Source organism: Chiloscyllium punctatum, chromosome 25 (assembly GCF_047496795.1).
Source record: "Chiloscyllium punctatum isolate Juve2018m chromosome 25, sChiPun1.3, whole genome shotgun sequence".
Taxonomy (NCBI): domain Eukaryota; kingdom Metazoa; phylum Chordata; class Chondrichthyes; order Orectolobiformes; family Hemiscylliidae; genus Chiloscyllium; species Chiloscyllium punctatum.
The window spans coordinates 65,467,711-65,491,137 of record NC_092763.1 but is presented as its reverse complement, the minus strand read 5'-3'; the positions used below and the strand labels follow the sequence as shown (position 1 = coordinate 65,491,137).

General features: G+C 42.3%; 2 protein-coding genes across 4 annotated transcripts in view; one reads left to right on the top strand and one right to left on the bottom strand.

The window, feature by feature from the left end:
* atg4a (autophagy related 4A, cysteine peptidase) overlaps positions 1–19,886 on the bottom strand; it is a 55,758-nt gene extending 35,872 nt beyond the window's left edge. Inside the window, exons 1-3 of one of the 2 annotated variants that reach the window (XM_072595446.1) lie at positions 19,514–19,886; positions 16,489–16,599; positions 5,624–5,695 (exon numbers count right to left, since the gene is read on the bottom strand). In XM_072595446.1, coding sequence (XP_072451547.1) covers positions 5,624–5,695; positions 16,489–16,599; positions 19,514–19,544 — 214 coding nt within the window. In that variant the 5' untranslated portion in view covers positions 19,545–19,886. Of the gene's footprint in view, positions 1–5,623; positions 5,696–16,488; positions 16,600–19,433 lie in introns of both variants that reach the window. The other variant, XM_072595448.1, reaches the window with a different exon arrangement.
* psmd10 (proteasome 26S subunit, non-ATPase 10) overlaps positions 19,769–23,427 on the top strand; it is a 41,161-nt gene continuing 37,502 nt past the window's right edge. Inside the window, exon 1 of one of the 2 annotated variants that reach the window (XM_072595450.1) lies at positions 19,769–19,786. Coding sequence is in view for 1 of the 2 variants with exons in the window: in XM_072595449.1 (XP_072451550.1) it covers positions 20,270–20,383 (114 nt within the window). In the remaining variant the exon portion in view is untranslated. Of the gene's footprint in view, positions 19,787–20,208; positions 20,384–23,427 lie in introns of those variants that run through there. The other variant, XM_072595449.1, reaches the window with a different exon arrangement.

The following is a 23,427-nucleotide window of genomic DNA, read 5'->3' as shown; positions in this document are numbered from 1 at the left end:
CTGGTCTCCTTCCTATGGGAAAGATGTTGTGAAACTTGAAAGGGTTCAGAAAAGAGTTACAAGGATGTTGCCAGGGTTGGAGGATTTGAGCTATAGGGAGAGGTTGAACAGGCTGGGGCTGTTTTCCCTGGAGCTCCGCAGGCTGAGGGGTGACCTTATAGAGGTTTATAAAATCATGAGGGGCATGGATAGGGTAAATAGACAAAGTCTTTTCCCTGGGGTGGGAGAGTCCAGAATTAGAGGGCATAGGTTTAGGGTGAAAGGGGAAAGATATAAAAGAGACCTAAAGGGCAACGTTTTCTCTCAGAGGGTGGTACATATATGGAATGAGCTGCCAGAGGCTAAAATCAACGAGGTAAAAACAATGACTGCAGATGCTGGAAACCAGATTCTGGATTAGTGGTGCTGGAAGAGCACAGCAGTTCAGACAGCATCCAAGAAGCAGCAAAATCGACGTTTCGGGCAAAAGCCCTTCAAGGCATCTAGATGGGTATATGAATGGGAAGTGTTTGGAGGGATATGGGCCAGGTGCTGGCAGGTGGGCCTAGATTGGGTTGGGATATCTGGTCGGTATGGACGATTTGGACCGAAGGGTCTGTTTCCATGCTGTACATCTCTATGACACTAAGGAAAATGTTCCATGTTTAGGAAGATTACTCTGTTGATCTTAATGGAGGGATGAACTGAAATTTAACCGGAGATGGATTGATAAAGGATTTGAGCCTTCTTGAGGGGGAGTCTGAGGCTGAGATGAGTTCTTCGAAATGGCTCCTGAAGAGATTAGGTGTACACTCTCTTCAGAGAGAGTAGAGATGACATTGTCATCTGCAGACTAAAGCTCCACAAGCAAGACTGGCGTCAGTTTCTTCTTGTATTTCAACCGGCTGAGTTTGGAAAGTTTTCCATCCAACCTGTAAACAATGTGCACACTACTATGAAGCTTGTTCTTGACAAAATTAAGGTGGAGAAAAGGGTAAGGGTGATGACACATCTTTGCTTGACCCCTGACTTGACCTCATAGGATTGTCATAGTACCATCGGTAAGGACTGTTGCTGATATAGTATCATGAAGGATTTCGCCAAGATAGAGAATGTTGATGAATTTCACTGGACAGCCAACATTTGACTGGGTCTTCCTGACTGAGTCAAAAGCCTTGATCAGATCAATGAAGGACATGTAGAGTGGTTGGTGTTATTCCTGGCATTTCTTGTGGAATTGCTGGGCAGTAGAAAACATGTCCATAGTTCCACATTTTGCTTAGAAACCAAATGGGCTGTCTGGAAAAAGTGCCTCAGAGACTGGGAGGAGGCACCGAGAGAAGATTGGGTGATGATCTTCCCGGAGATGGAGAGTAGGGAAGATTGCTTGGTACTTCCCACAATTCACTTTGCCTTCTTTCTTGAAGATAGTGGCAATGGCTGCATCCAGGGTTGGCAGGGATTCCTTCTTTGTCACATTTTTTTCAGGTACAGTTGAAGATGATGACAAGTAAGTTATGCTCCTCCAAGTCTGAAATCTCCACTGAAATCATGTCTACTCATGCAGCTTTTCCATTCTTCACGTGTCTAATCGTGGCTCTAACTTTGAGCACAGTGAGTATAGCCCAAGATTATCTTTAATGTGGAGTTGGAGGATTTCCACAAACACAACCTTGTCAACGGTTGTATCATGGTTAAAGAATTCTTTGAAGTGCTCTCTCATTGGAGGCCTTTTTTTTGTTTCTCAAAAGGGTTCCATCCTTACACTGCATCAGTTTGAGACTTAAGGGTGTTGGTTCTCTCCATTGTCTTGGTAACACTGAAGAAACCCTGGGTCTCATACTTATCAGCAAGGAGTTCCAGCTCCTTAGCTTCCCGGACCACTACTGGTTCTTTATTTCCCTCGTTCTTCTTTGTAACTCTGCCTTTGCTGTTGGATGAGTTGTCCTCTTTGCCTTAATGGTGTTGTTTTGCCAGACACGAGAGCTTTCCCGTTCTTGTTGATGAGGTCTTGGATGATGTGATCATTCTTACTGAACCAGTCTCGATGTTTTCTGGTCTTGTAGGTGATGGATTTTTCACAGTAAAAGATGATAACTGTCGTCAGCTCTAAATTTTCTCCATTCCAATAAAATGAACCGTAAAAAGTTTGATGAAAACATTGTTGGAATTTTATTAGTCTGCTTGGCTCTTGAAGCTGCTCAATGTTGGTTTCTTTCTGAACTGTTTCTTTGTCTTCAGCTACTTGTGGTGGTATTTGATGAACATCAAGGAGCTGATGAGCTGGCATTCTGTACAGCAGTCATCTATACTGGTCATCACTTGAGGCCAGATTGAAGTCCTCATTACCAATGCTGTGGTCAATCATGTTCCAGAGCTTTGTTCGTGGATTCTCCAAGTCGTCTTGAAATTGTCTCTTTGCTGGAGTAATGTGTTGGTGAGGACCAACTAGTGTTCCGCACATTTGGTGATCAGGAGAGTCTCATTGGAGTGGCAATTTCCAACTCCAGCAATGAAGCCCCCACAATGGTCATTTTACTTTTCTTAGGGGTGTTGGTGAGTATGATGTTCAGGGTTGAGTAAAAGCCTTCTTTGGTAGAGGGATTGGAGCATAGACACTCATAACTATTGCCTGCTGGTTAATAGCAAGTTGTAGATGAGAGTCATGAGGTGCTTGATGTCAATAGGGAGCTCCAAGAGTCAGTTGATGAGTTAATTCTTGATTGCGAATCCATTTCCATGCATCCAGGTTTGATCCTCGGGTTTTCCTCTCCAGAAGAAAGTGCAACCATCACCTTCTTTCTTCAGCTGTCCTTCGTATCTCCTCAGGGCAGCAATAGCGATGTTCAAATGCCTGAGTTCACAGGCAACAAGTGCAGTTCTTCCTTCAAGACAATTGTTTTGATAGATATCCATAAGGGTGCATATAATCCATGTTCCATGATGGAGTTTGATTTATTTTCAGATCGCAGGTAGGTGAGCCCACTGGATGCAGTTTTCCAGACGATTGGTGACAAAAAGATTATTTTTAGGGCATTTTTTTCTAGTTCCTTCCGTGTGGAGATTAGCAGAGTGAATCCTGAAAAGGGCTGCTCAGTTGTAAAGAAAACTGCTGAAACTGTTCCTATTTCAAGAGTGAAATGATTGAGTCAGTCAATCTCCACCATCCACCTGCTGTTCTGAAGCTAAGGACATCCAGACTGCACAATCCTGTTCCTTTCACTTCTCAGCGCTAACCACTGGGCTTATGTTGTACTCTTTTTTTTTGGTTGGGGCGGGGAGTTCCTGGTGCGGCTTGCATTTCTCTAGGCAGGCAGCTTGTATGGCACATCTTTTTACGTGGGAATGCTGTTGCAAATCAGCACACACTATCTTTTACAGAAGGCTGATATAGTTACAGTGGCAAGGGAACTTCGATGACTGTGGATCTCCCTATTGCTGCAGCTTTTGTCCGCTGACACAGCAGTTGACATCACATGAATATCCTCTGCCTGGATCGTCATTGAAAACTTGTTATGGATTGCACTTGTCTGGTTCCTCCCCTCCAACCGTTCTGTCATGGGTGGCCCTGCCAGGAGTTTCAAACTCCTGACGACATTGCTCTCAGGATCAATGGAACACTCAAACCTCTCTACCACAGCAAGATGGCAACCCAAGAAAAGGAAACAGATCTAAAACACTGGCAGAGAACACTACTAACTGAGATTCGAACTCCCTTGCAAGTTCTCTCTGTCTCTCATAAACACAGACAAATAAGTAGGGAAAACAGATTACCAGTGAAGGTAGAACAAAATGAAAAGTCCAAGTCAGTAGTCTTTGCTTTGCAGTTCCAATGTTGAGATGATCCTACTTTGGCTAATCATGCTCTTGGTGTTGAGTAGCTTTTCTCTGGAAGCTTCCTCTGGCTTGTAAGAAGTAGAGAGCAATTGATTTACAGGTAAAATGTCTCTTGATTTATTGATTCAAAAGTCATAGCTCACAGCAACTACTGCAGGAAAGGTAACTCATTTTCTCAAGTTTAAAATGATTTTTTTTCCCTGCAGAGAACAGGCAGCTTCTGCTGGGGGGAGCAACAATACACCCTTCTGTGCCTTTTTCTCTTTGTTGTCTGGGTCTCTGTAACTTGTTTCCAGTTCCAACCTGTTCACTCAGCTTTCCTTGTAAACAACTCTTTGGCTCCTGATAACTTGCATAATTGCAGGGAACCCAGAGTCACAAGACAGGATTTTTAATAAATATCAAACTCCTTGCTTTGAAATTATGCAACCATCCTGGTAAACCTGTTTCTTAAAAACAATTCACCCTCACTGTATTTCTCAATTTTTAAAGATACAAACATAACAAAGACATGGTTCTGATAGTGGTCTTAACAGTCAGCTTAGTTGGTCTAACAAACTATCTTAAATCATGCGAGTAGGTAGCCATCAATACCACTACCCCAATCCTCTCCCTATGAAAATTGCCTGGAAGCAGGACCATGGCATTAGGTTAACACACCATCCTCTGGTTTGCCTCTCGTCCTGTGTCTGCATTCAAATAAGTGCTGATTATTGAGCATTTACTACAAGTGGAAGATTCCCAAAGACACTAGATATCTTGAACATATCATTCCTAACAGCAGCATCCTTCTCTTAGGTGGGGAAAGTACTTGGGTTGGAAATGCTATGGATAGGAAGATGGAAAACTGGGAAAAGAAAATTATACAATTTCAAGTCTCCCCATGTGGGGAACATTTTCTGGAGAGTTTTAACACCCAAGTGCCCAAAGAAAGTATTAGGAAGTTGGATCTGATGCACACAGTTGGAAAATGTCAGGTTCAAGTCTCTCTCTCGATCCTGAACACACAAACTCACCCCAATTTTCATCCCCAAAACTTCATTCTTTGAAGACAATTATGCATCCAGTCATGGCCTTCAGTACCTTGTCTGAAACGTTGATTCTCCTACTCCTTCGATACTGCCTGACCTGCTATGCTTTTCCAGCACCACACTCTCAACATTGTCCTGCATGAGCCTATTGAATGAGTACTGTGAGGTTATTCAATTGTGGGGACTGCCATAATTCAGTGCCATCCAATCTTAGCATGCCATTTAACCAAATGCATTTATAAAATTTATCCCTTCTCTAAACAATGATCAATAACAGTCACGTTAGCCAACTCCTGTTACATTTCCTGGTCCAGAAATACCCAAGCCACCACCATCTTTACTGAAACAAGTTGACTCGGTGTGGCATTAAAAACGGATAGTTCCTGGTGATAAAGCCAAGCAAGGTGACTGCAATCTAGAGGAGGCAAAAACAAGCCGTGATAATAGGAGGAGGACTATATGACGTGTTGTTGGTGCTTCAGGAAGAATCTCTCGGACAGAGTACAAGACACAATATAAATTGGTTGATTGTGAGAAGATTATCTGTAATGGGCTTCACTTCCTATCATAGTATGGTTGGACTAAAGGATTTGCCCAGAAGGTAAATGTTAAAAGATGCTTTATAAATGCTGGTAGCTATCTAGTCTTCAGAAAGGAGCACTCCAAAAGTAGCATCAGTAGTAGGGAAAAGGGGATGACAGTCACTCTCGTCACCTGAGTCTTTGATTGTTACATCACACTACCAATGGACAGTGAACCCCAGCCAAAATACTCACCTATTGGGGAAAACTTCTTCCTGTAAGTAAACCAAAGTCTTGACCTCACATCTGACAGGAGTTCAGATCTTTCTGTTGAAAGAAAAAGAAACATTAGATACTAGATATCAATAATAAAGCAACACTGCTTTTCAAGTGATGGAGTAGGGGGTAGCAGATTTAAAACAGATTTGAAGAGGAATTGCACCTCTCAAAGGGTTGTGAATCTATGGAACTCACTATCCCAGAATGCCACGGATGTTAGGACACTGAATAAGTTTACGGAAGAGATAGACAGATTTTTAAATTAGTAATAGGTTAAAGGGTTACGGGAAATGGGCAGGAAAGTGGAGTTGAGGCTGACATGAGATCAGCCATGATTGTATTAAATGGCAAGCAGGCAAGAGGGACTGAATTACCCACTCCTGCTCTTAGTTCTTATGTATATTAAATCTAATAGCTTTACAGAATTACTATCAAAAAAACTGCAAGACCAAGTGAATTCGCAAATCGATGCATTAAGGACTCAGAGAAAAACATGACCACTGAGGTAAATCTCACACCTTTAGTATGGAAGTACCACTACGTCCAGAGATGTACAGGAAAGTAGTGCCATTGATCCCAAATTTTGCTGGATATTATTTTTATTATTCTTGTAGTTATCTCATCTGTCATTTTGTGATTTAGTGCTGAGAATACTTAAAACTGTTGAGAGAATTTCTGAAATTAGAGGGTTAGAACTACAGATTACATAACAAAGAACAATAAAGCACTGGTTGCAATTTTTAAAAAATTGTTCTCAGAAGATGGACATCACAGACCAGGTTGGCATTATCCCTGAGATACAAACAGGTATTTATTCATTGTGAAGCAGCTTCAAATTTCCAGATTAAAAAAAAGGAATTTCCACCTGTCTTGATGGGATTTGAACTTTCAATCTTTAAATGATTACTCAGATCTCCAAATTACCATCCAGAAGTATTACCACAACATCATCTTTTCTAAATTCTAATCACTGCTTAAACAACCTGAAAAAAACTTCATTTTATCAAAATTTTATGACAACAGAATAGCTGAATAAGGAAACAAAGAAGTATTGCTTTTTTAAATCTGTGGAATGGATTAAACAAAAACAACTTTCTAAAAGACTTTGCCTTCTATGGTTCACTAATTTGTATTACCTATGTAATGACAGGTCGAGAAGTTATTTTCTTGATCCTGATACACATACAATTATCTAGCCCACAGAACTCAACAAGACATTTGACCCAACCAAGTATTTGATGGTGGACATTCACCACAAGTTTCTCTCTATTCTAATTATCTCATGCCATTTTTCCCTCGCTAACCCATACCACCACTTCTAGTTCCTTCTAGCCCCTTCGGTCATGTATATCAATGCTTTCCCTTAAATGCCATTACTTTTACATACCTAATTTTTTCCATTTGACATAATCTCACCATTCTGTGTTGATAAGTTTCTCCCAAAAGCTTTATTCAATCTGTACTGATATGCATGCTATTCTAGCCAATTGTTAGGCAATAAATCATTCTAAAGTAGTGGAATTTTATTTTATGACGACTTGGCCGGTTATTTTAAAATTAAACCTTTGGGGATGAACCTGAAATTACATTTTCTAAATAAAGAGAGATTTTTCTTCTTTCCTGCTTCCTTATATTCTCACTGCAACTTTCAAAATCCTTCTAACTCTGATCCACTTACTCCTCCACTTTCAGTTGAAATAGGATTTTGATACTGAATACTTCAAATTGAATCACTATTCATTGGGATTAATCAATTCCCTGGGTCCATTTTCTAGCTTGTGGTTCTAACTCAAGAGATTTTCCTCAAATCTTGAGCAATATTTCTTCCTTTGCCAAAAGCAAAAGGACATTCAGTTTTCTCATTGTTGTCTGACATTGCTGCCATGCAATAATTACTCATTTGTGGATTTAACAAGTGTCATTGCTTGAAAATGTAGTGTGCAGTATTTTATAAGTGTGCAGTAAAATGCCAGATTAATTATAGCATTATCATCAAATTACACCAAAGGTTATACTTAGTTTCTAGGTTTCTCAGTTTATGACTGCAGTCCAATGTGCAAAAGGTAACTCAGCAACTGAAAGAGAAGCATATTTCATGTAGGAAAGTTCAGAAATATCACACCTACATTGCTAAGCCTATCTTTCCATTAAAAGTACAGAACAACTTCTGACATTTTCTGGTTTTATTTCATCCCTCTATGTCTCTTCCTGATTTCAAACAAATATGCTGTACTGTTTTACAGACACTGCATTAATTTTCTTTTAGAACAAGGAGACTAAAGAACAGTACAGCACAGGAACAGGCCCTACGGCCCACTAAATCTGTGTGGTTATGTCGCCTTTCTAAACAAGAAGCCTTTTGCCTCTAAGTTATCCATATTCCTCCATTCCCTGCCTGTTCAGGAATTGGTCAAGATGGTTCTTAAATGTTACAATTGCATCTGCTTCTCCCACCTCCCCTGGCAATGCATTTCTGACACTTACTAGCCTGTGTAATAAAACTTGCATTTCACATCTTCTTTCAACTTTCCCCCCCCTTTACCTTAAACCCATGTCCCCTAGTCATTGACATTTCAGTCTTGGGAAAAATACTCCAGCTTTCCATTATATCCATGCCTCTCAATTTTGTAAACATATCAGGTTGCCCCTTCAGCCTTTGAATGTTCAAGTGGAAACAAACAGAGTTTGTCCAATCTTGCCTCATAGCTCAGACTCTCCAAACCAGGCAACTTCTTGGTAAACTTTTACTGTACCCTCTCCAAAGACTCCACACCCTTCTGGTTGTGTGGCGACCACAACTATACACAATATTTTAAATATGGCCTTACTAAAGTTCTATGCAGTTGCAACATGACTTGCCAATTTTTATACTCAATACTCAACCAATTAAGGCAAGCATGGTGTATGCCTTCTTGACCATCTTACTCACTTGCGTTGTCACTTTCAGGTAACTGTGGATCTGCATGCTTAAATCCCTTTCGGTATGAATTGTGCAAATTTAATACATACTTCTGCCATTTAGTAAATAGTTTCCTCCTGCATTTGACCTTTCAAAATGCATTCCCTTGCATTTGCCTGTATTAAGTTCCATCCGCCATTTCTCTGTCCAAGTCTCCAACCTGTGTATCCTGCTGCATCCTCAGAATCCTCCTCACTACCCAAAGCTCCCCAACCTTTATGTTGTCTGTAAACGTGCTTATCAGACTACCTACATTATTTTCCAAATCATTGACATGTATTACAAACAAGACTGGAATGCCACTGGTCATAGATTGCCAGTCAGAGAAACATTCTTCCACTCTGTTTTAAATGAAAAAGCCGGCTCTGTATCCATCTTACCAACTCACCCAGATCCCCTGTGACTTCACCATCTATATCAGTCTGTCACTTCAAAGGCCTTGCTAAAGTCCATGTTGACAACATCCAGTACTCTGCCTTCAATCGTCCTTGTCAGCTCCTCAAAAACTCAATCAACAAATAAAAGGTGCATAAATCCCCAGGACTTGATCAGGTGTATCCTTGAATCTGGGGGAAGCTAGGGAAGTGATCACTGGATCCCTTGCTGAGATATTGTATCATCGATAACGACAGGTGAGGTGCTGGAAGACTAGAGATTGCTAACTTGTTACCACTGTTAAAGAAAGGTGGTAAGGAAAAGCAGGAAACTATAGACTAGGAAGCCCAACATCGATGGTGAGTAAGTTGTTGGAGGGAATCCTGAGAGACAGGATTTATACATATTTGGAAAGGCAAAGTCTGATTAGGGTTAGTCAACATGCTTTGTGCGTAGGAGATCATGTTTCACTAACTTAAGTTTTTTTTGTAAATATATTTATTAGCAAGAAAAATAAATTTTTTTTGATTTTACAAAAACAGTTATTGAAAATATAACAAATATCAGTACAATAAGGAAAAACACAAATTACAATACAACTACTGTCTACTAACTACTAACTTACCCTATAATACGAAACAAAACCTAACATGGTGTTTTGCACAATCAATAAATAAATAAATAAGTGATTAATAACTCAAAAAAAGACAAAAAGACACACAAAAACATAAAATAGCAATACTTGGTGCAAAGCTCCCAAACAAAAGAACGGGAGCGTTGTATTAACCCGTATTAACTCAGCAGTGCCTCCTCCAGGGCCCAGAGCTCAGCAAAACCAAACACCCTGGTTAAACAATCGCCCTAGTTAAGATAGCTGACTAATCTAGATCCAAATAACTCAAAAAGGCCTGCCATGTCTTATAAAAAAAGGTCTGTTGTATGCACCATGTTTGTAAAAAAAACCCAAGGGAATGTGCTCCATAATTAATTTCCGCCATCCCAGCAAGCCCGGCAAGTTCTCAGACACCCAATTCATCAGAATATTCTTCTGTGCACAGTATGCAAGAATACGAAATAGTTTCTTCCCATGTCCATCTAAAAGATAATAAATTCATTAGACCTAGGAGGAGAGATCTCAGGTATACTTTAACTTCAGTCCTCAATACCCTCCCTATCTCTCCTGCCACAGCGCTCCAATAAATACGGAGCCTGTGGCATGTCCAGAAGCAATGGGTAAGAGTACCTACACTTATTTTACATTTGGGGCACATTGAAGATACCCCTTTTTTAAACTTCGCCAGATGGTCCGGTGCCAGATAAACCCTGTGCAGAACTTTTAATTGTATAGCACATGTCCTATTACAGATTGAGATCTTTTGCACGTTCTCCATATGTCCTCCCACGTTTCAAATCTCCACTCCTAGCTCTTGCGCCCAGACCTCACAACCAGTTAATATCCTGCCAGGCCCTGCCACCCAGCAGGTGATAGAGGGCACTAACCGAGAGGGTGCTTGTGGAACGTAGCCACAACCTCTCTGTATTGTGCTTATAGGGCTTAGTGAGAAGCATAGTCTTCTTCTGGATGAAATCCCTAATCTGAAAAAAAAAACGGAAACGATCTCGGCTGGGCAGCCCATATTTGCAGTTTAATTGCTCGAAAGACATCATAATCTTCCCCTCAAAGAAGTCTCCCAAACTGGAAACTCCTCTCGCTGCCCATAATTTGAACCCCAAGTCCATCATCCCTGGTCGGAACCCCAGCATACCAACTCTGGTTGTAAGTGGTGAAGTCTTGGATAAGCAACCCTTACCCTGACGCATTGCCCTCCATGCCTTGACCATACTAATGACAATGGGGTTCCAGCAGTGGAACTATAACTATCCTCATCTTATCCATGAACAACAGGTTAATAAGGAGGCACTTTGCCTTGAAGGCCTCGACATCCAGCCATATTGAGCCTGGATGGTTACCTATCCAATCGCACACAAAGGATAGCAGGGAACTGAATTGATACCTCCTGAGGTCTGAGAAATCAACTCCTCCCCATCCTAGAGGCAATTGCAATTTAGTAAGATTGATGAGGGGCCACCCATGATACCAGTCGAAGGAATTAAACCAACCCATAAGTTTCTGCAATGTTGATCTGAGAAACATATAGGGAGCATATGCACGGGATAAAGAAAACGAGGAAGGACATTCATTTTGATGAGAGCTATTCGGCCCAACCATGAAATTGGAAGAGCCTCCCATCTCTGGAGATCCCTCCTAATATTGTCGAGCAAGTAAGCAAAGTTAATCGAAATAACCGATCAAACTTGGGGGTAATAAAAATGCCGAGGTATCGGAACGCTGCCCGTGACCACTTAAAAGGGAACCTAGGGCCACCTTCCGCCTCTGGCACTTCCTTGAGGTTCCCCAAAGGCACAGCCTCCGATTTTGCAAAGTTGATCTTATATCCTGAAATAGCCCCAAATGAATTGACAAAATTGTATCAAAAAGGGGTACAGAGGTCATCGGGTTTGGTAAAAACAGAATGATATCATCCGCATCAGTGTAATCTTGTGTACCCTCAGTCCCACTTCCAGAGCGGTTATGTGGATGTTCTGACGAATGGCCTCTGCCAGCAGCTCTACCACCAACATAAACAATAACAGTGAAAGGGGGCAGCCTTGATGACTACCCCTACTAATCTGAAAGTTCCGAGACTTCACCCCGTTGATGACGACCACGGCCAGAGGGTGATGATATAAAACCTCCACCCACCTAGCACTGCTGCCTCACAGCACCAGGGACCCGGGTTCAATTCCCACCTCAGGCAACTGTCCGTGCGGAGTTTGCACATTCTCAGTGTCTGCATGCGTTTCCTCCCCCTGCTCCGGTTTCCTCCCACAATCCAAAGATGTGCAGGTTAGGTGAATCGGCCATGCTAAAATTGCCCATAATGTTAGTGCAGGGGTAAATGTAGGGGAATGGGTCTGGGTGGGTTGCTCTTCGGAGGGTCGGTGTGGATTTGTTGGGCTGAAGGGCCTGTTTCCACACTGTAGGGAATCTAATCTAATAAAAATATGCCACCTTGTGTCAACCATGTGTCAAGTAGACACTGCTGTTCCCACTTCTGTCATTACCAGCTAGCCAAATAGGAATTAGCTAATCCTGAACAAAGGCATTAGTGGTCTCCCATAGCATAGACAGACTACTAGCCGTGCCTGAGTTGATAATTAAGAATTCCTGAAATTCCTTCAAAACGTATTCCACAAATTTGGAATCCTTAAGGAGAAAAGCATCCAGACACCAGTGCCGCAAACCTAGCCCCTCACTTTTGGCCTTAACCTCCAAATACACCGCCGTGTGATCTGAGATAGCTGTGTTCCCATTTTACAACCCATAATCTAATCCAAAAGGGTCAAAGGAGCCAGAAAAAAAAAGATCATTCCTCGTGTGACATTTATGTGGGTTTGGAAAAAAGGTGAAGTCCCTGCCAGTAGGGTGAAGACATCTCCAAATGTCCACCAGCCCCAACTCTCACATAAGTCAGACATCTGATTGGCCTACGAAGAAATAGTTGGGGTCCCACTAATCATCCCATCCACTGTCAGATCCAAAAGGCAATTGAAAACTCCCCCCTATAATAATGTGCCGTGTTCCAAAGGCACTCAACTGAGAAAAGGCACTAGCCAAAAATTTGCAGGAATGCTCCTGAGGACAGTAGACATTGAAAATACCATAATCCTTCCCCTGCATCTGAGCCTTAAGCATCACAAACCACCCTTGCTCATCTTTCACCTGCTCTAATAAAGTGAATGGAAGATTTTTCTGGATAAGTACCGCCACTCCCCTACTTTTAGTGGTAAAGGATGAAAAGAATACCTTCAGGTGTTCCCCATTATCAAGATGGTTTTCCTCCAATATCAACCCTTTCCCTCTTAAGGCTAGAAAGCACTTATTTCCTTTTAACAGGCAAATGACTTCCCTTGATGTTCAAGGTGCACCATTTAACAAGACACTTAGCCATATCCCCTTTCAGAGACCCTTGAACTTCCAGGAGGGAGAATGCTGCTTACAATGTGCCGAGCACAAGTAAATAAAGACTCAGAGTCGCAGAATTGTGTATATAAAAATACTGTATCATAAGTACAAACAACTATTGCTACCAAAAAACTACAAAGAAACCAACTATAAAACCTTGAACGGGAGACTCTCCATCCTTGCCACAGGGGGCACTCACCCGACCCAACTCCTCCTTCACAGCTCCTTCAAGCCCGGACTATGCCCCAGCCTTAGGCAAAAAAATACTAAACAAGGAGATGATCCTAAGTGAGCAAAGCAAGACGACAAAGTCAGGATAAGCACTCCTGCCATCCCGAGCTCCATTCCAGTTATAAAAATATAATAGCAACAACATATTCCAAGTTTTTTTTAATTATTAGGGAAAGAGAAGGGGAAAAAAGGGGGCAGAAGGGAAAACACAAAGAAAAAAGGAAAAGATGACGAATATTAATTGTATCCTTCAGACCAGTCGGTCTATTTTAAAGTGTCTACAAAATTCTAAGCTTTATCAGATGAGGCAAAAGTATAAATTGAAAAGGAGCACTGTGGGGTACCTCATGGAGTACTGGATGCCCTGGTTCCTTAGCCTCTTTTTAGCTTCATCGAATTACAGATGCTGAGAAATCCAGGAAAAACATGATTTTTGACCCCTTGTGCAGCAGTGCCTGTGGGTCTTTCCCCAGTGATCCGGAGGCTTCTATCATTTTTTGCTCGTCCTTGTATGTATGGAAGTGCTCTAGGACCAGGTGGGGGCACTGTACCGACCCAGACCCGTGCACTGTGAACTGATAAGTCCTTTCAATTTGCAACTGACTAGACTCGATTTGAAGGTCCAGGAACTGCTGCACAAAGAAGCTGACTGGCTGCCCAACTTGCTCACCCTCCGGGAGATTGACAATCCGAAAATTCATCCTCCGACCTCGATTTACGAGGTCGTCATCCTGGTCTCATAAGGCCCGCACCTCCCGCTCCAGTACCTCGATCTGACTGGATGAGGACTCGATTGCCACTTCCCAGGCTTTGGTTCAACCCTCCATCCACTCACCGCAGCCCTGGAAGTCCCGTTCATGCTTCTGCAGCATGGACACGATGGGTTGGACATTGGCACGGATCTCCACAATCGCAGCCCCACCCTTCGAGGTAAGTCTTGCCACTGTCGGTGCCAATTCCTGAAAGTCTGTCAGGTCCCCGGGGGTTCGGGAGAGGCTGATGCTGCGGCCTCTGGTGCACCTGGTGCTGCAGGGGAGTGTCCTCCCTGCTGCTGTTGTTCGCTCCTTTTTCTTTTGGCATCCTTCCCACTCCCAAATATTAACGAATATGTGTTCTGTAAGGTTTTAAACTAATAATTTCTCCACATAAGTTGGCCAGGGATGGCAACAAACATCAATGTGCCTTGGCTGATAGGTGGAACCATCCACAGTAACAGAATTGCCGCCGGCTTGCTGAGAACAACTTCAGTTTTTTGAAGAAGTAACGAAGAGGATTGATGAGGGCAGACCAGCGGACAAGATCTATATGGACTTCAGTATGGCGTTCAATAAAGCTCCTTGTACTAGAATTGTTAGCAAAGTTGGATCGTATGGAATACAGGGAAAACTTGGCATTTGGATACAGAACCAGCGCAAAGGTAGAAGACAGAGGGTGGTGGTGGAGGATTGCTTTTCAGATTGGAGGCCTGTGACCAGTGGAGTGCCACAAGGATCAGTGCTGGGTCCACTCCTTTTTGTCATTTATACAAATGATTGGGATGTGAACATAGGAGATATGGTTAATAAGTCTGTAAATAACACGAAAGTTGGAAGTCTAGTGAAGGAGGTTACTTCAGATACAACGGGACCTTGATCAGATGGGCCAGTGGGACAAGGAGTAGCAGATGGAGTTTAATTTAGATAAATGTGCTGCATTTTGGAAAGGCAAATCAGAGCAGGACTTACACATAATAGCAAGGTCTTGTGGAGTGTTGCTGGACAAACAGACCTTGGAGTACAGGCTCATAGTTCCTTGAAAGTGGAGTTGTAAGTAGATAGGATAGTGAAGGAGGTGATTAGTATGCTTATTGTTTATTGGTCAGTGCGCTGAGTATAGGAGTTGTGAAGTCATGTTGCAGCTGTATAGATCATTGGTTAAGCCACTCGTGGAATGCTGCATGTAATTCTGGTCTCCCTGCTATAGGAAGGGTGTTGTGAAACTTGAAAGGGTTCAGAATACATTTACAAGAATGTTGTCAGGGTTAAAGCGTTTGAGCTAGAGGGAAAGGCTGAATTGACTGGGGTTATTTTCCCCGAGGCTGAGAGGTGACCTTATTGAAGTTTATAAAATCGTGAGAGGCAGAGACAAGATCTTTTCTTCAGGCTGGTGGAATCCAAAGCTAGAGGGCATAGGTTTAAGGTGAGACGGGAAAGATTTAAAAGGGACCTAATGGGTAACCTTTTCATGTAGAGGATGGTGCATGTATGAAATGAGCTGCCAGAGGAAGTGATGGAGGCTGGTACTATTACAACATTTAAAAGGCACCTTGATGGGTGTATGAACAGATAGGGTTTAGAGGGTTATGGAACAAATGTTGTCAAATGGGACTAGAATAATTTAGGATATCTGGTCAACATCAACAAGTTGAACCGAAGTGTCTGCTTCCATGCTGTATAGCTCTATGACTCTCGGTTTGTGATACAACCTCCCCTCTACAAAGCCATGCTGCCTGTAGCTGGAAATCCATGTTCTCCAAATCTGAATAAATCCCGTTACTCAGAACCTTCTCCAATAATTTCCATACCATTGACACAAGGCTCAGTGGTCTGTAATTTCCCAGATTATCCCCATTGCTCTGTTTAAACAAGGGATCAACATAGGCTATTCTCCAGTCCTCTGGGACCTCGCCTGCGACTAAAGAGGGTACAGGACAAAGAGGTCATTCCAAATACTTGATTTGGATGAACTATTTCCTTCACTCTAAACATCTTTCCTTCTATCTGATTTCTAAAAGTACACATTTACAGAGACCTCTCATTGTGATTGAGAGTTTGCAGTTCAATGCATTCTGGCACCCAGGTTTATTTGTCAGTAATATTGAGGAGAAACTACTTCACCCAGAGAGTGGTGGCTGTGTGGAATGCTCTGCCCCAGAGGGCAGTGGAGGCCCAGTCTCTGGATTCTTTTAAGAAAGAATTGGATAGAGCTCTTAAAGATAGTGGAGTCAAGGGGTATGGAGATAAGGCTGGAACAGGATACTGATTAGGAATGATCAGCCATGATCATATTGAATGGCGGTGCAGGCTCGAAGGGCAGAATGGCCTACTCCTGCATCTATTGTCTATTGTCTATTGTCTATTGTCTATTGCTCTCTACATGTCTGGACCAAACAGCCAGTTTGACAAACAACTTCAGCCTGGAATAATCTTACCTAGCATAGGTAAGAACAGGGGTCCAGTATACTTGCTTTATTTACTACATTAATCTCACCTGTTTTTAAGTGATACTGTTTTCCCAGAATCCAAGTAGGCTCTTCGGTGTCTGGAAAATCTTCAAGCAAATCAGAGAAGCCAGGTATTTGATTTTCACACTTGGCCAGAACTGTTGCAATATAAAAGAGATAGCATAGTAAAGACAGCATAGAAAATAACAAAAATACATTTCTGAACTTTCTTGTTTAACAAATCAGGAATTTTTAAAAAATGTTGGCATTGCAGGTGACAATAGCAGGCTCAAAAGGCCAAATTGTCTTAAGCTTTCAGGATCATCAATATTCTTTAGGGATGAGAACCTGGTTCTTTGCTTATCTCATGAGTGACTTAAGGTCCACACCAATGTCATTGACTTGTGACTATTCTACTAAGTTCCCAAGCAAGCTAATCAGCTATAACAAATAATGTCATTTTCTTAAAAAACTAAAGATGGGCGACATCACTACGTTCCAAGAATCAATGTTCAGATAAAAACTCTACCAGGCTGGACAGAAGTAGTAGTAGTTGTGGAAAATTAAACTTTTTGTTACTTGCATTTTCAAATGAAAAGTCTTGCTTTAGTGGCAACATATTAAACTAGTAAGGAGATTGTGATCAAGCCACACTCCATTGACTTCAGCACATCATTTAGGTTGACACTTTGTTGCAGAAATGAGGAAGAGCTACAGTGCTACTGGTGACATGCTGCCTTTTTCAACAAGCTCTCTGAGGTAAATACAAATATGATTGTATACCACTATTTGAAGAATTACAACAGTCTTGTAATTGGAGCAGCAGAACTGGCTCAAAAGTTCAAATGGCTTAATCTTGTTCCTACATTCCTATTGCCAGCCTAGTTAGCTACAGAAGTTATGACTGCAACGTCCTCCTTTGTCCTCATTCATGATTCACATCCATGCAATTTTTTACATTAATCATTGAACAGTAATTAACAACGTGGAAAACTAGGCTGGCCTCCTACCTCGGAGAAAGTGAGGACTGCAAATGCTGGAGTTCAGAGTTGAAGAGTGTGGTGCTGGAAAAGCACAGCCAGTGAGGCAGCATCCAAGGAGCAGGAAAATCAATGCTTCGAGTGTAAGCTCTTCATCAAGAATGATGGGCGGACCAAGGGGACTGAGAAATAAATGGAAGGGGGGAGGGGATAGATGGCAATGGGATAGGGAGCTGAAGGCAAGGGTGAAGATGATAGAACAGAAAGGAGGGTAGAGCAGAGATGGACAGGCAGGACAGTTCAAAAGGGCATGTCGAGTTGGCAGATTGGAGGGAGGGGAAATGAGGAAACTAGTGAAATCCACATTGATTCCGTGTGGTTGGAGGATCGCAAGGCAGAGGATGAGACGCTCTTCCTCCAGGCATCAGATGGCTAGAATTTGGTGGTATAAGTGACCCAGGATCTGCTACTGCTATGTCATCTACTGTGTCCATTGCTCTCGATGTGGTCTCCCCTACATTGGGGAGACAGGATGCCAACTAGCAGAATATTTCAGAGAACATCTCTGGGACACACGCACTAAACAACTCCACCGACCTGTGGCCAACTCCACCACCCTGTGGGATTGGGAGTTAAAACGTTCAGCCACAGAGCCTCCTTCACACCAAATTCTAGCAATCCAACACCTTGGGACCCTCCAACCAGATGGAATCAATGCGGATTTCATCAGTTTCCTCATTTCCCAGATCCAACCTTCCAACTCAGCCACGCTCTTGAACTGTCCTATCTGTCCATTATCCTTCCCACCTATCCGCCCCACCCTCCTCTGCCACCAATCACCTTCACCCCTAAATTCATATACCTATTGCATTCCCATTTAGCTTACCCCTCCAGCCCCACACCCCTCCAATTTATCTCTCAGACCCCTTGGGCCACCTCCTCATTTCTGATGAAGAGCTAATGCTCAAAATGCCAACTGTCCTGCTCCTCAGATGCTGGCTGACCAGCTGTGCTTTTCCAGCACCACACTCTTCGCTTCTGGTTTCCTACCTCTTCATCAAGGGTAGCACAATAACTGCAGCATCGTCCTGGCAGAGATCAGCTGGCTCACTAGTAGTGGAATTTGAGAGTTTGTTAGTTCACAAATCATAACTTGTTAATCACAAAGTCATCAGGGTTCAAGTTGGTTCAAATTGTGTTTTTTTCTTGTTCCAGATTCAACATGTAACATATCTATTTCTGTGGATTCCTTGTGGACCTGCTGTATTTACTTTATCATTGTAAACATACAGCAAAAAATTTGTACTAAATAAATGTCTCAAAAAAAAACTCACCAGAGTTGCAACACACCACAGAAACATTCACCGGTGCACATCTAAGCATTTTTTTAAACCCTGACAAGTTTACACTGAACAGGTTTTGATTCGGTAAACATTGGCAAGAACGTGGCACTGGGACAGCTGTGGTCAATCCTCACAAGCTGTCAAAAGGGTCAACTCAAGGCACCAAGAATCAACATAGGATGTCATTCCTATTTAGATCCAAGTCACTTTATTTTAAGACAGGGTTTCATGTCATTGTGTAACGGGTAGTCAACAAGCTTTCATTAACTTGACATCACGAATGAACATCTTATGAGCCTCGCCTAACTTAAACAAACTATACATTTAAATGTATAATTGACCAAACAAAAAGTTGAGCAGGCGCCAAGCATTGATAAGAAGGAACTCTTTTGAACGTTTTAATAAGTAACAGTAACAAAATAATTTGACATCAGCTAAATTCCAAGCCCACGGGGCTTCTTTCATTTTCTGAACAGGTAATACCGTAAATAATGAATTATAAGATTCAAACAAATGACAGCAGCAACTAAACTACAAATTGATACCATCCCCCACAACACTAATTGTTACAATATTTATTATAGCCTCGAAACAACCATAGATGCAGTTACACTCACAGCTTTTACCCAACCACCGACCACTCAGTTAACTAGCACTGAATCAACTTACAAACGACGCTTAACGAAGGGAAGGCTGAGATAGTTTTGGGAATGCATCTATTAGTTTTGTTCCAACAGCTAAGACGTTACCTGCGTCCATTCTCAGTCCTGTCAGTGTCATCACAGGATCAAAGCGATGAGCCTGCGCACAGTACGCAGTGGCTTTTGGTCAATGTAGTCCTCCTGCGCTCCGAGCCTTTGTCTCTCCCCAAGACATGTTGGACTACAATTCCCGGAATGCACCGTACCCGACAATGATGTAATTCCGCTGTGAGCTGGCGCCGGCTAAAGGCCGGCCTCCGTTGCTAGGGCTTAAAGTTCAGAGGAAGGACGAGAAATGGCTGTCTCCTTCGATCACTAACCGTGAGCTTGTACCTCCATTGACTAAATACATGATACCGCTCCTGAAGAGCGGAAGGTAACAGGACTCACGACGAGTGAGTCCGTACAGCAATGCCCGGAGTGTTTTCCTTTCATCTAATTGGTCAGCTAGCTTTGAATGACAGCCGTTTAGGGGTGGGGACAATGCTATGATTGACAGCCCTGGGGAGCGGAGACAATGCTGAGGAGGTCCCCGGCTGGGGGCGGGGTCAGTGGCGTTTGCCTTCCCAGCCGGAGGCGATACCAGTGATGTAATGAAAAACAAAGGGGGCGGGGCCAGTGATCTATCTGATAGACACTTGAATCGGGGGCGGGGTAAATGGTACAGGGGAGGCGATCATTGGTGCAGGAGGCGGGGTCAGGTCAGGAGATGTGTGTACGGGGCGAGCATGAAGAACCGGAAGGAATATTGGTTTCTGCGGAAGTGGAGTCCCTTTTCGGTTGCTATGAGAGTGAATCAGCATCATGGATGGTTCAGTGTCTAATGTGGAGATCTGTAACCTGGCCTACACAGGGGAGCTGGAGCAGCTTAAGTCGCTTGTCCTGTCAAATAAGAGTTTGGCTACCATAATTGACCAAGTAAGCTAAAATCCCACCTTTTACAGTTTATATTGTCAAGAGGCTGTGCTGAGACGCTTCTCCATAGTGAGGGTCGGTTTGGGATCCCGAGAGGTTCATTTGTAGTTCCATTGGGAAAACATGTTCCACTGATTTTGTCCAAATGTCCTTTTGGCTCCATGCCTGCACCCTTCAGAGCAATCCATTCCGCATAGCATTGCAGATTTTTTCTGAGGTTGAATCTCGATGCTGTGGAGGTGCCCGTGTTGGACTGGGGTGGATGAAGTCAAAAATCTTGATTTGATTAAATTTATTATTGTCACATGTACTGAAATACAGTGAATATTATTGTGCTGCATGCTAACTGGACAAATCATACCTTACATAAGTACTTTAGGATAATAGAATGCAAAAGGCAATGTTACAGAGAAAGTGCAGAGAAATATTAACTGTAGTATTTGAGAGGTCTGTTCATAAGTCTGATAACAAGCTGTTCTTCATTGCAGAATGGATATAAGTACTAATAGATGGACTATGTGGTTATAATAATAGGATAATTTATCTTTTAGCATGAGTTATTAATGACCTTTTTGGGCAAAAAATCTGCTCTGCTTACCTGGCCTGGTCTACATCAGACTCCAACCCACAACAGTACTTGAGTTCTGAAGAACTGTACTGGACTTGAAACATGAGCTCTGTTTCTGTCTCCACAGATACTAGATCCTTCAGCATCTTCTGTTTTGATTTCCAACATCTGTAGTACATTCCTTTTAGTTAATGGGCTGATTCTTATCTGTCTTCTGGACAAAGAATGCTGGTGTAGCCACATCTCATAGTCAGCTAAAATACAAATGATGTATTAGTAATAACAATATTGAACTAGAACCTCACGCAAATGCTCTGGGCACATGGGATTGGATCCTGCCAAAGCAGATGGTGAAATTTTAATTAAACAAAAATCTTGGTTACAAAAAGTTAACCTAATACTGACCATGTAATCACAGTCATTGTTGTTTTTTAAAAAACTCCAGTTTAATAATGACCTTTAGGGAAGGAAATCTTTCTTCCTTGCCTTGCATATGGTTCCAGACCCACAGCAAAAAGTGATTCTTAGCTATGCTTTTGGAAATTAGGGATGGGCAATGTCGAGCCCGTGACACCCCCATCAGTCTTTTTTTTAACCATATGAAATAAGAAAAACATATTTAGAATGTGTGTAGGGTATGCGCAAATAGGGAAAGGGTTAAGTTCTGAGTTTTGTGAAACAAGTTCAGCTGAGCATGACTCAGATCAGATAAGAACTTGCAGTTAACAAGGTGCTGGAGGCAATGGCAATGGGTTATCAAGGTGGAAAGCATTCATTATGTAGAGCCATTTAACAATATTGGAAGTATTCAGTATGCAAGGTCAGCTAACCAGGGGAAAAGTATCCATTGTATGAATCCAGTTAATGAGGTTAAGGTCATTCATTGTATAACAGTAAAGGGCTAGGTCTGTGCTATCGATACTTGCTGATTGTAACGGTCACCCAATTAATATGTATGTTGCCTTATTTGGATATTCCTTCCTGTAAGTTGACTATATAGTTCAATGAGAAACCGTTCTTCGAGAGAAGACCGAGAACTCATATCTCTGTGTACGTGTGCGATCGTTCTCTCCCTCTCCAGGGCTGGTATAAAGGTGGAGGTAAAACCATGCTGTGTCTCTGAGCGTTTTGCTTCAACTGAAGGGGGGGATATTGGCATAGTTGGCAGGATCCAAACGGGTAGTTACGATTGGACAGTGTCAGCAGCTGCCCAGAACATTGGTGTCTCAAGAGGGACAGGCCCACAAGGTAAGATTTTAAACCTTGGTCCCTCTTGATATTCCTGTGCCGGAGATGGTCCCCTTGCTCCACTGTCTATTCTATGAATTCCTCCAATGGTAATTCAGTCGAGAGACACAGTTTCACAAGTGCGCTAGCAGGCAGAGGTTTAAGTCTGGGGGGGTAGGGGCGTGTGATAGAGGCTCGAGTTTTCTGCATGGTACTTGGGTTCAAGTCCCGGGAGGAGTGGGGCAGGGGGTGGTGATTTGAGGTTCGGGTTCTCTGCGCAGTACTGGGGTTAGAGTCTTCTGGGGTGGGCTTGATTGAGATGGCAGTCCTCTACGCAGTACTCGAGTTTGAGTTTATTGGGTGGGTTGATCTGAGGTTCAAGTCCTCCACACTGTGCTGAGGTTCAAGCATTGTGTTAAAGTGAGCTTCAAGCTCTATGTTTAATTGGGATCAAGCTTTCTGTGTTTAAGTGGGATTCGGGTTCTCTGAGTTTAATTGGAATTCGTGCCTCCATGAGGAATAAAGTGAGAAAGGGGCTAAGGTCCCCTAGTGGTGAAATTTGAGGCTCTAAGTCTTGTTCTGGGGAAAGTGAGTGGCTTGGATTGCGGCGCCATGTGGTCTACTGCAAGGGCTTTCTCTTGTTATAAGTGTAATATCAGTGAGAGGATGCAAAATAAAAATGAAAACGCTGAAATTAAGGTTGTACTAATACTTGGGTTAAAAAAGGAAAGTTTCAATGTAAATTGTGCTATGCTGAGAGTGTTTGACGTTCAAAAATTTTGTTTTGTTAAAATACTGGTTCAGAAAATCCTTTTAAGTGACTGCTTTGCCTTGTTTGTATCAGGATCTCAATTCAATGTGTTTTGCGGGCTATGTATAGGGGCAAATTTTGTTTTTACATTGAAATTGTACACTGTTATGTCCTCATCAAAATTAGCAAACTTGTAACCTTAAAACAAATTGATTGCCTTGAGCCCCTGAATTGTTTCAAATTCTACAATGCCTGTTTCAAAAAACTGCTGGCTCACTGGTCATGCTTTAGCCAGATGAGAGAATTGTATTATAGTATCTTTGCTGCTGTGTTTTTTGATACCGAGTGTTCACAAAAAGAGGAGTGCATTTTAATCTTGATGTTTTGTTAAGATTTTAGAGAATATTAGAACTTGAGGCTGATCTGTTTCAGTTCTGTTATTATTAAGACTTCATTGGCCCCCTTCATACTGCAAAATCAAAGAATGTTGATCTCTACCAA